This window comes from Brachycentrus maculatus, unplaced genomic scaffold (genome assembly GCF_059751285.1).
Source record: "Brachycentrus maculatus isolate JH-2025_06_01 unplaced genomic scaffold, ASM5975128v1 h1tg000041l, whole genome shotgun sequence".
In the NCBI taxonomy this organism is placed as follows: domain Eukaryota; kingdom Metazoa; phylum Arthropoda; class Insecta; order Trichoptera; family Brachycentridae; genus Brachycentrus; species Brachycentrus maculatus.
The window spans coordinates 727,414-739,599 of record NW_028280795.1 but is presented as its reverse complement, the minus strand read 5'-3'; the positions used below and the strand labels follow the sequence as shown (position 1 = coordinate 739,599).

Here is a 12,186-nt window from a genome sequence, read left to right as displayed (position 1 = left end):
AATCTGGGTCAAGTAAAAGGGTGTAAGAAGGTAGACCATTTATTTTTGTATAAAAATTACATACTTTTTTGATACCAAAAAAGTCACTATCTGTGTACTGTATAGCATGGTAGCTGTGTTGCTATAGATATGTTGGTAAAGAGATGTGATGATCGGAGATCAGCACCATTTCTAGCAAAAGCGAGGCCCGGTTCAAGATTTTTGCGAGGCCAACTAAGAACATTGCGTCCCTGCAGATATAAATTTACGGCAATTCTTTGATCGGCTTCCAACGCGTCAATTGATAGTGTCGAAGAGCTGAAACGTATCCAAAAAAGCGTCTTTCAAACCGGATCGAAATATCACGAAACAAATGACAACGTCAATAATAAATATTTGACTTTTAAAAACGCTACATATTTATAATATATTTCAAATAATGATTTACAGAGATCTAGCATTTACCCATGTAATTAAATGGTAAAAAATGCAAAAAGAATTGTAGTAAAGTTTTTTGTACAGCTCCCCTAATCACAAAAATGACGTTTTTATAAGTTATCCTACTTTTAATTTTATTATTATTAATAATCCTAAGAGCAGACTACCACGTATATGAGCGTTTTCAGACAAATTTATTTTGGACACTATTTATTGACATCTAGTGATATTATTATAAACTTTTTATTGGTCTTATCAAATACATAAACCAAATATTATTAATACTGTACTGACTTTAGCAAAATACGAATTAGAAATAATGAAAACGTGCTGCCTGCCATCTATTGTATATTTTCGTTACCAACTTGCAGGTTCCTTCTATACCGACACCAGGAAAACAGAGTAATTGTCTCGACCCCGCGTGGTTAATTTACCGTCAATTTAAAGACAGTTTAAGAAAAGGAACATATCTATTTTAATATTAATAACTTTTCTGAAGTGAATAATAAAACTTTTGTATTCAGGTATCACATTAATATCGCTTCCAGCCTGAATTTGAAACAGGAAGAGAAATTTGTTACTGTCAAGTGTTCATAAAAGTTGGTGGAATCGATACAAAGAGAATTGGTTTTTGTATATATATCCTTTAAATATTCGCAAGTGTTTGTATTTCTTTACCAATAGTAAAAGAAAAACAACGAAATGTTATTTTTCTCATTTAGAGGACACGATTCTTGCAAAATCTGTGTTATTAAGTAAATTGAAGACGATTCTTGGTTGATTAATTAGTACCTGTCACTGATTGACAGATGAAAAGAAATTTGTTTACATTTGTTTTGTGTATTTTTTTTCTATTCCAAATCACTGCAACACATAGTTTAGTGACAAAACGTGATGGATAATAGTGATATCGGTGAATCGTCGTGTAGGCGAAAGCCTAACATCGACAAAATGTCCGATCCCGAGCGTCCTTTGAAAAAGGCAAAGTTTGCTTGGCAAGTCAAAGGCAGATATCATTTAAAAGACCAAGAAGAAGTTTCCGATAATAACGTTCAAGAAAACGTCCCTCAAATTGCGGCCACGCCTATTGTCAACTCCGAAATTATTGACAGTATAAATGTTGAAGGTACTGAGATCGCTTCAAAAGCTGAAGAGAATTTGGAGATTCTGGGGGATTATTTGTTGAAACAACAAGACTTTAGTCTCAATCCGCTCGTGATAACCGCTACAGAAACCATTGTGGAGAGTGAAGCATCTGTTGTTTCTCTCGATGAGAGTGCTAATTCTAGTGATATTAAACTGTCGGCCTCTCCAGCCGAGGTGCCGAGTGATGTTAAAGTTCCTGTTAGAAAGTATGTTGATGTAGGATTAGCTCAAAGCACTTCCAATAAATCGCCAGCTGAAGATCTCGCTTCCGATTCCGATAGATGGCCCCCGACGATGGGGCAGCCGAAACAATTAAAGACCGAAGACCAGTACTTGGCTAGATGGCAAGCTCGACAGGTATTTACATACTTAGTTATAACTTTTGAATGAGACTATTCCATAACTGTTTAGTTATACATATATTTTGAATCAGACAATGCCATAACTACTTAGTTATACATATATTTTGAATGAGACAATTCCATAACTGTTTAGTTATGCATATCTTTTGAATGAGACTATTCCATAAATACTTAGTTATACATATCTTTTTAATGAGACTATTCCATAACTACTTAGTTATACATATCTTTTGAATGAGACTATTCCATAAATACTTAGTTATACATATCTTTTGAATGAGACTATTCCATAACTACTTAGGTATACATTTCTTTTGAATGAGACAATTCCATAACTACTTAGTTATACATAGCTTTTGAATGAGACTTTTCTAAAACTACTTAGTTATACATAGCTTTTGAATGGGACTTTTCTAAAAGTACTTAGTTATACATATATTTTGTATGAGACAATTCCATAAATACTTAGTTATACATATCTTTTGAATCAGACAATTCCATAACTACTTAGTTAGATATATCTTTTGGATGAGACAATACCAAAACTATGATTTAATCTCTCTGAATTAATCTAAATAGTTAATTTTCCATATCAAACTTATATTTACTCGATCACCGCATTTTCAATCAGTTATTAAGTATAAAGCTATAAACTGTATACATTATTCTTCCACTCTATGCCAGCTCTCTATCCGATGCATTGAAGAAATACCAAATTCAAGAGAAATAAAAATTATGACTTAATTTTGAAAAAAAAACATTATGGCATGTAAAATATAAGGGATGGCTGCATCTTAACAGTGCTGCTGTACGGGTGCAAGTCGTGGCACCTCACCAAAGCTCAGAACAAGAATCTGGCAAGTTTTGAAAATAGGTGCCTCAGGCGAATGCTGGGTGTAAAGTGGTATGACTTCGTCAGGAATAAGGATGTGAGGAGAAAAACCCAACAGCCCCTCATATTGGAAGTCCTGAAGAGGAGAAGGTGGACATGGATACGACATGTCATTAGAATGCCACCTGAAAGCATTAACCTTTCATGTCTCTTCTTCCAACCTTGAGGATTCCGGCGCCCCGGAAGGCCAATGACAACTATACTCAGCGGAACTCCGAGATGCCGGACTGACCTAGGAGGAAGCCAAGGAAATCGCGCGTGACAGTGACTTGGAGAAGTCTTTTTTTAGTAATATGCTCCACCTAGGGAGGGAACATGGAAAAAGAAAAGAAAATATATATAATGCAATGCCATCCGTGCAATTTTAGAATAACACAGCCAGTTGGTTGGCTTATTCTGGCATCTGTAGGTTACATATATCACATGCATTCTCAAATCAGACTATCGGAAACGGATCGTAGCCTGTAGATGGATCTTAAGTGTCTATTGTATTTCAAGATAAAAAAAAAAAAAAAAATTACTATCACCATTTCTCCATTGCTTAACACACTTAGGACAAGAGAGGTATTTCTACCCATTTGGTCAATTGATGCTTGTGGGCGGAAAGGGTATTTACCTTCTGCGCCGGCTTCATTTTAGAGTCAGAAAAGAAGGAATTACATATTTAATATTTTTATATGAATAGTATGTACCAATCTCTTACAATAATTAAAGAAAACACTTTGTTTTTTACCACTTGAGTTACTTTTTTACAACTCAAGTGGTAAAAAACAAAGTGTTTTCTTTAATTATTGTAACATGTCTTACCACAAAGTTAATGCCGAAACAATAAATAAAATACCAATCTCTTTGTTAAAGTCTTAACTATATGTACATAATTATCAAATCCCGTCATCGCAGGCTCAAAAAACGCCCATCCGAAATGTGTTAAGATAAGCACCCTTTATGTAGTATTCACAAAAATTACACTATAAATTATCCAATCCTATTATTTTTAACATTGTTATATATCCTTTCAGATTGTAAAGATATTTTTATTTGGTTGCAATTTTTTTTAACATTGTTAAATATCTTTTCAGATCGCAAAGGGATTTGTTGACAACACAATCAACCGAGTTCTGGATTCTTGGTTAGTGGCCCCTCTTCCGCAGACATACGAAGATAGTCACAACATCGTCATGGATGTTGCCGAATTCTTTGACAATCTACCTGCCAACAACACTGTTGAAAACGAAGGCATACTAATGGCGATATCAGCTCACGGCCTACAGAATAATCAGAGTGGATCCCATAGCAATGAATCCAGATTGCAAAATGGACTATTCAGTCGCAGGATATGCACGATTGGTTTAGTAGAACCGAGTTTGCGACATGCGACACAATCTCCTGACCGGCTTTCGGAAGGGGATCAATTTGTGTTTTCATCCGATAGAGATGAAAATGAGCCAAGCATTTTCTCCAGTTTGTCTTCGGCCAATACGGCCAATTCCACAAATTCTAATTCTAATGATGGCAATCCTACAAAAAATAATTTTTCAGATGATAAGCCAGAGCCAGTGAATAGTAGACAACATAGCGATCATATGTCTGAAAGTCCTTCCTCATCTTCTTCCACAAACTGGAGACATTTACCTCAACCTTGCAGCTGTTCACACACTCCGAGAAGATCTAATATCACTCCGAATATTCCATTCCACAGACGAGACAATAAGGAACTACACATAGCACCCAATGTTGAAGAAAATCCTTCGGTTGAAGAAGTTGCACCCGCTGACACATTGCCAAATGATCTTAAAAAGGACGATTCTCTAACCGATGACAAGTCTTCCGATGACAGCGTTAATGAAGATTATTGCCCGAATCCGATGAAATCATCATCAAGTTTGTACCCTATTCCAGATCACGATAACCAGCAGTTTGATGACCATTTTGATTTCATGGACGCGGCTGTTTCCTTCGCCATTCAAAATAAAGGACTTTCATCATTCAGCAGCGTGGATTACGGATAAGCCATCCAGTAATATCGGCTCTCACAGCCTATTGTAAATAAGATGTATTATGTGTGATCGCTGAACGCACAAATTTATATTTGAATTTTAAAACATATAAATTTTAAAACATCATAAATATTTTGTGTCTACCTACATCTGTGCCATTCTTATAAAACCAATAACATATCACTAATTGTTATGTTTATGCTTTTATTAGTGTATGTAATCGGAATGTGTATTAAATATTCCGATTAATTATTAAGATTTTTACAAAATTATTGTCAATATTAATTTTAATCAATTGTTCTTAAAAAAATATGCATATATTTTTTAACATGAAAATAATTTTAAAAAATTTTAATTACCATGCAATTAATTTTTTTTAATATTTTTTTTATTAAGAAGAATTAGTGATTTAAAATTAATACATGAATTAAAATGGAGTTCTACCAATTAAACGCCAAGTCAATAAATAAATGATTTCATAGATATTTATTTTACCATGTACTCTTTACTTAAAAATTGTATATGTATTTAAAAAATTAGACAAACATAACTGTGAATCAAATTTATTTAACATACAACTTGCTTTTATAATTTTTTTTTTTCAGATGTCTTCTTTAAATATCAGTAATTTTTCAAAACAAAAATAATACTTTATTTAGTAATTTAATAAAATATGGTTCAAAGTAATCAAATTTTCTATACATTTTAAAAATATGTACTTTTATAAAACATGTATATTACATGTGTTTTAGTTGCTAGCTTTTATGGTAAAATAAATATCTATGAAAATACTATATTATGATGTCCAAATTGAAGAATGTACATAAGTACTACGTATTTCATAAAAACCACTCTGAATTAGGTATATTGTATTTACCTATACTTTATTGATTTTTAAATGTATTTTTTATCTGTAATATGATTTAATTTAGTTATGCTCTCATCTATTCCATAAAAACATAATATATTATTTGACTTTATAATAAATGTGTACTAAAGAAATAATAGATTTTAACAATTATTTTTATTCCTTTTTGATACCTTGTATATGTTTGTTTAAATATTCTTTTATCTAATTTTTAAACCTGTTCATGTTCATGTCTGTCTGTTTTAGTATTCCAAGTCTTCAGTGTACAATATTTTATTATTTACATTTTTTCAATACATATATCTACTGAATTGTATTATCGGCAACGAGACTAATCTAATATTTTTGACAAATGGAAATAAATATTCCTAGGTATTACATTTACTTTATACTTTGATACAAATTAATTTTTGGTAATATGACTTTACCAAAAATTTTACTTTTATTACCCATATTATGTGAATAATATGGGTAATAAAACCCTTGACAACTTGAGATGATTTTGTTTCTCCTAATATGTACCCAAAAATGAGATTTGTAATGTTCTCGCTTGAGCGGCTATAGATTATCATAGTCATTATGTATGATGGCTACTCTTGTTTTTATAAGTGACAACACTCTAAAAAAGCTGTTCAATCTGTTGCAATTCACTAATATGTAGTATACATATCGTAGTCATACAGGAGAAAGACCAAGTGCATTGTTTTACAAAAACGTGAGTATTGACTATTTGATATCTTACTAGCTTAATATTGCCCTGAAAAAATCCCAAAGGATTTTTAACTTGGAAGTATAATATATTGACTTGGTAAAAATGACTAACTGCATTGATGTTTATATTCTTGCCAAGCAAAAGTGACTTAAATGCCCCCCCTGAACATTTTACGTTTTGGTATAATTTACCTAACCATAAATGTAATAAAGTTTGAGACTTCCTTATATTATATTTCTTGTCACCCATTACATATTGAGGTCAGCTTTTGAACTGCGTAGAGAAGAAAACATTAGTTCTACTTTTATTCTTTTAAAACACATGCTCTACACTTTAATTTTGTGATTATAACTTTCATGTAATACGGATCAAATATTACAGCTGGTTTAAAGATATCACAGTCATTAGAAATAAAAGTGCTGAAGTAATGTTAAAGCTATGTACACTACATTGTTTAAATGTTATCTTCTGTATGTAACTGATGTCCTGGTACATATATATTTCTACTGATCTTTCTGTCATTTTATAAAGCTTATTTTGTTATTATATATAATACAGGAACTATAATACATGCTAAATTGACAGTTATCTATCAATTATTTATAAGAGACGATTTCTACGAATGGACTGGGTGCAGAAATTTGAAAAGACTTGTGTTAGTTTTTTAAATAATCAATTTAGAAAAAATTCATTTGATTTTTGCTGGACTCAATATCTTTAATATTTTAAAATCAAGATATTTTATTTTGTGTATTAAAAGCATTGATAACTTTGTGGCACGGTAATAAAACACTCTCCTTATCATCCATTGTTTACTTTGTGTAATACCACTTTAATATTCATTCAGGCATTTGTTTCGGTTGTAACTCTTTTCTTATATTTTTTCTCCAAAGCTAAAACTTGTTTTTTTACGTGTTTTAAAAATCATGAAAAATGCAAATTTGCTAAAAAACTTGGCATAAAATTGATTCTTAAAATTATGTCAACTGTAAAGATTGAAATACTGCAGCATGTTTATTAAGTGACAATACATATTATTTATATATATCGCTCACTCCTTTCAAAAATGTCATAAATCAAAATACTTGATTTTTCAGGAGAACGTTTTAAAAGTTAAAAAATATAATACAATGTATTAAAAATAAATATCAACCCACTTATTGAACTTTTTACTGTGAAACAGATCTTTTCAGTAAAACCTGTAGGTTTTTTCTCCATTTGAAAAATATTTAGTAGATTTAAAAAAACAATTAAACAATACCTTTTCTTCAAAATGCAAAAACAACACTTTCTGCTCTACGGCGGGTAAATATTAAGTTAAAAATTTGCCGCTTTTGCTGGGATATAGTACATTTTCTGGGCATCTAGAAAACATGCACAACTGAAAATTGACGATTTTTGATTTATGTCGTTCTTGAAAGGAGTGAGCGATATGTGTATTTTTTACATTTTTGTCTGAATTTAATTTTACAAAAAAGCAAGCCCTCATATCTGGCAAACTAGTCATTTTATAAACTAAATTGACAATAAAATTTTATATTCTTTATTAAAATATTATTGCTCCATTCAAAGCATTTACAGAAATAATATCTGTTTTTCTAATCAAACACTATTTTAAATTTGCTCAAATAGAAATGCAATTTTTGTTGTATAATAAATAATAGATAAAATTACTTGGTATATTTACATTATTCATCATACCTTCCAATTTTAGATTTCTTGGCATAATATCTTTACGTTTTCCAACTTATTAATTTTAACTAATTATTCACTTATAAGCATTTGTCTTTTTGTGGAAATACAATAATTTTTTTATTTGAAAAATTTACATTAAAAATATAAATAATGATATTACTATTTTTCATTTGGATTCATTTATTTTTTACAACAGAAAAAGATGTATCAACTGAGATCGTAAAAATGTTGATTTTTCATGTAAGCAATCGATAAGGAAGGTATTTTTTAAATACTGCCATATTTACCAATAAATTTTATTATCTTATTAAAATTAGATTAATTGTTTTTTAATGATATTTTTAAATTACATTTAATCCTCGATTTAAGAACTCCATTTAAGGGAGGTAAATATCTACATATATTATTTTTGTCATTCTATTCAATGTTATTACTTATCTGATAGTTATTAGATTTACTGTACAACAATGTACTGATATAATGTACCGTACCAACCTTTGCGTACTATTTCATTCAATAATTTTGGTTATCATTTAATTGGGATTTTCATTGGCAACTGTCAAATAAACTGGACAGTATCAAAAGTGACATGCAAATTACCCTAGACCATGGGATTTGTCTTAATATACATTAACACACTAAGGATGTGTATTATTTGCGCCTGTGGATCGCTGGCAACGGGATTTGATAATTATGTACATATAGTTAAGACCTTAACAAAAAATTGGTACATAATATTCATATAAAAACATTATAGTATAATTCCTTCTTTTCTGCCTTTGAAATGAGGCTGGCGCTGAAGGTAAAAATACCCTTTACGTCCTCAAGCATCGACCGAACGGGTAGAAATACCTTTCCCGTTCTTAGTGTGTTAATACGAGACTATTGTAAAATATATGATGAGAAGAAAAACTAACATTTTACCAAAAATGTTTACTAGTTTTTTGAGAACTGCATATAGAATACTAACATTAAATATTGGTCAAAAATAAAGATATATGCTAGTTGTCACTACATTCTTTACATGTGTTTGCTCGGTGCTCCCCACTGATTGGATGTCTAATAATTTTTACAAATCCCATAATCTAAGGTCTAAATGAGTATTTAAGAGATATTTGAGGAAACGAATATTTTTATTAGTTAAGATATTCTACCAGGAACTCACTGAAATGTTTGGATTCTGGTGTCTCAATCATCCAATACCTAATATTAATAAATATATAGTTAGTAGTCTATCATTTAGAGCCCGTATTAGCTACTGATCTCTCGAGGACATAGATTCAGTGTTTTATGTTTTTGTCATATTTTAAAATAAAGATATAGGTATTCCTGATCTTTGGTCAAATTATGATAACTGCAAAATTGGAAATACATATGTATATAAATCGATTGATAGAGGCCAGCCGTTGCGTGGTAACAAGATGATAAAATTGCAAAATTAATCAAAGAACGTTTGTTTTCGGCTGATCTAGATGTTATGTGGTATTTCACAGATTACCTTCCCCATTTTTTCTTAAGACACCCTATGAATTAGCAGTTGGTTAGTGGGAGATTTCCTTTAAAAAAATAATTGACAATGTCCAAACTTATATACACCTCTCTCTCTACAGCGTAACTGTTGCACTATGCAATCGCAATATTTTAAGGAAATTTCCATGTATTATGAATTGACCAAACATCAAAGATACGGATCATTTCTCAATTTTATCAAGCCAACGTAAACATTTATAGAAGTCAAGTCTAGATAAGTGTGTCATGTTATAAAACAGTGTAAAATATATTTTTTTCTAACTGCAAACATTGAATGATTAATAATGGCATATCTGTAATAATACATGTATGTATCATGTTTACCTATTTTATTATGCTTTGAATAGAAAGTGAATTTCTTTGTAATTCGGTGGATATTAAAGAATTTAAATACCATACTTTATTGTTTTATTCATTAGTTATACTTGCTGGTAATTTCAAAATAAATTAATGAAATAATTATTTTCAATTGGTCCAAATGTTTGTGATGTCTTTTTCACATCTACCTTCCTTATCCTTACTTATTCCCTACCCTTACCAACCTACGCACAGACAAGCCTATAAAGATATAGGCTTTGGGGATTAATAACACATTGTTTACGAAAACACTCGAAAGCGTCTTTTACAAACTGTTGGCAAAGAGCAGAAGACGCTTATAAGCGTTCTATAAGTTAATTTTTGGTAGAGCGCGAGAGGCGCCAAAAACATTGTACAGATTGGAATTGAATTTGTGGTTACTTGTGATTAGTATACTGATTAGGGTCGGGGTTGATGAAAAAACTGCCCAACAACAATGTTTAATGTGACAACATATTCTGTGCGTCGAACATGGCTCCAGCATGGATCCATACAAATATTACAGCCATGCGTTGAACATGGGAGTCATGTTGAATAAAGAAAAGGCTTTGTAGCCGGTTTTATGTATTTTGAAGACACAAAGGAATACTTTATAAAATTAAACAACTTTGTTTTAACCACTTTTTTATTATAAGTACACTTAAACCTACCAGTTTTAACAAGAACCTTGTCATCATCAGGGTTTATTAAATTCTAAAACAATAAAATACTCATAATTAATTACATTCCCTTACCGAAAACTAAATCCTAAATGTTATTGTGCATTGCGTAGCAACTCCAAATATGTAACAACTAATGGAATCACCCAAAAAACAGTATGAAGCCGCGCACGCATAAGTGGTTTAAACAAAGTTGTTTAATTTTATAAAGTTCATAAAATGTGCCACAAAGTATCTGCGAAAAACATTCAAGAAACAAAGGAATACACTTATTTATGATGTTTAAATACAAAGTAGAATTTTATATTGAACAAAATTATGTGTTTTCAAAAATTTGCTCTGAAAGGCATTATTTTACATGCATTGAATGTGTTATTAATTCAATCAATTGAACAATAGGTCTGCAGTTTTTCTATCATGTGTTATCCAATTCATTCATTCACAAACGGGATGTATGAAATTAGGCCCTGATTTTTTCAACACTTGTCCGTACCTAATAGGGCATAGGGCACTGCATTGTATGTAAGCAGTGTTATCTTGATCTTGATTATAAAGGGAAGGTGATGGTGACATAAAATAAATTAATTGTAAAAAATCTTTAATACATATTTATTTTGACTTCTAAATATAAAATTTAAAAAATGTGTTGTTTTATTTCATAAACAGCCGTTAAAATAGGTTTCTAGTGGAGAATGTATTATATTAAACTCAAAACGAAATGATAAAAACAATCGTCTACATTTAAAAAAATAATTGGTGAAAATCTACAGTTTTAGTAACTGAAGAAGTTTCTTAAAGTGCGATTTTTATTCCACAGATGGCAATACTGTGACTGTTTTGAAAATAAAATATTTATAAACATAATAAAATTAAGACCCAGTATTCGAAAAGTTGCAACTTAATTTTCTCTAAATCCCGGTAAAAATTTAGGTAATTGATTTTTTTCTTTAAACACCCTTTTTATATCGAAAAAAAATAAATTCTTCGAAATAATTTTGATTTTGAAAAGAGTTGTTGAAAGATAAGGAGTTAATTCTTTCCATATTTATACATATTCTAAAAAACGAAAAAAAGTATATATCCAATAAACACTCTTTAAAAAAATCGGACGTGGAGAAACGTGTTACCTATCCGGCGGTCGGCCGCTGATTGATTTCTACTGATTCCGCTGATTATTGATATTCGATGATACTAACTTTGTGATTCTCCATTTTATACATTACAGATTAATTTTTGGCAAAATTACCTTTCTTCTTATTTTAACCTAATTATAATGTCGACCGGTTTCGAAGCAAACGTCTTACCCAAGATTAATTAACAATACTAATATTCTTGAAGAAAAAGCTATTTGCTTCGAAATCGATCGACATTAAATAAAGTTATGACTAACTAACCATCATACCGCTTCTCCGCAGGGGTAGGCAGAAAGAATAGAACACACACCACTCTATATTTGCAAAGAATCTTCGCCTCTTCCACGTTCATGCACCGCAACTTATTTACAAACTCGCCGATTCCTCCCTCTCCTGAGCTGACCGCTTCCTAGTATTT

At 30.8% G+C, this 12,186-nt stretch overlaps 1 protein-coding gene across 1 annotated transcript; it reads left to right on the top strand.

Annotated features, from left to right (window-relative positions):
- Window positions 1-993: 993 nt before the first annotated feature.
- Window positions 994-5,124, top strand: LOC148312422 (uncharacterized). Its single transcript, XM_088277317.1, has 2 exons — window positions 994-1,920; window positions 3,897-5,124. Exons 1-2 carry the CDS (start codon window positions 1,312-1,314, stop codon window positions 4,824-4,826), a joined length of 1,539 nt encoding a protein of 512 aa, XP_088133443.1. The 5' UTR covers window positions 994-1,311; the 3' UTR covers window positions 4,827-5,124.
- The last annotated feature ends 7,062 nt before the right edge of the window (window positions 5,125-12,186 follow it).

Excerpts from the sequence above, each read along its gene's own strand:
- LOC148312422 (XM_088277317.1), top strand. The coding sequence starts at position 1,312 with ATGGATAATAGTGATATCGGTGAATCGTCGTGTAGGCGAAAGCCTAAC. Across the intron at positions 1,921-3,896 it reads CTAGATGGCAAGCTCGACAG|ATCGCAAAGGGATTTGTTGA; the intron begins GTATTTACATAC and ends ATATCTTTTCAG.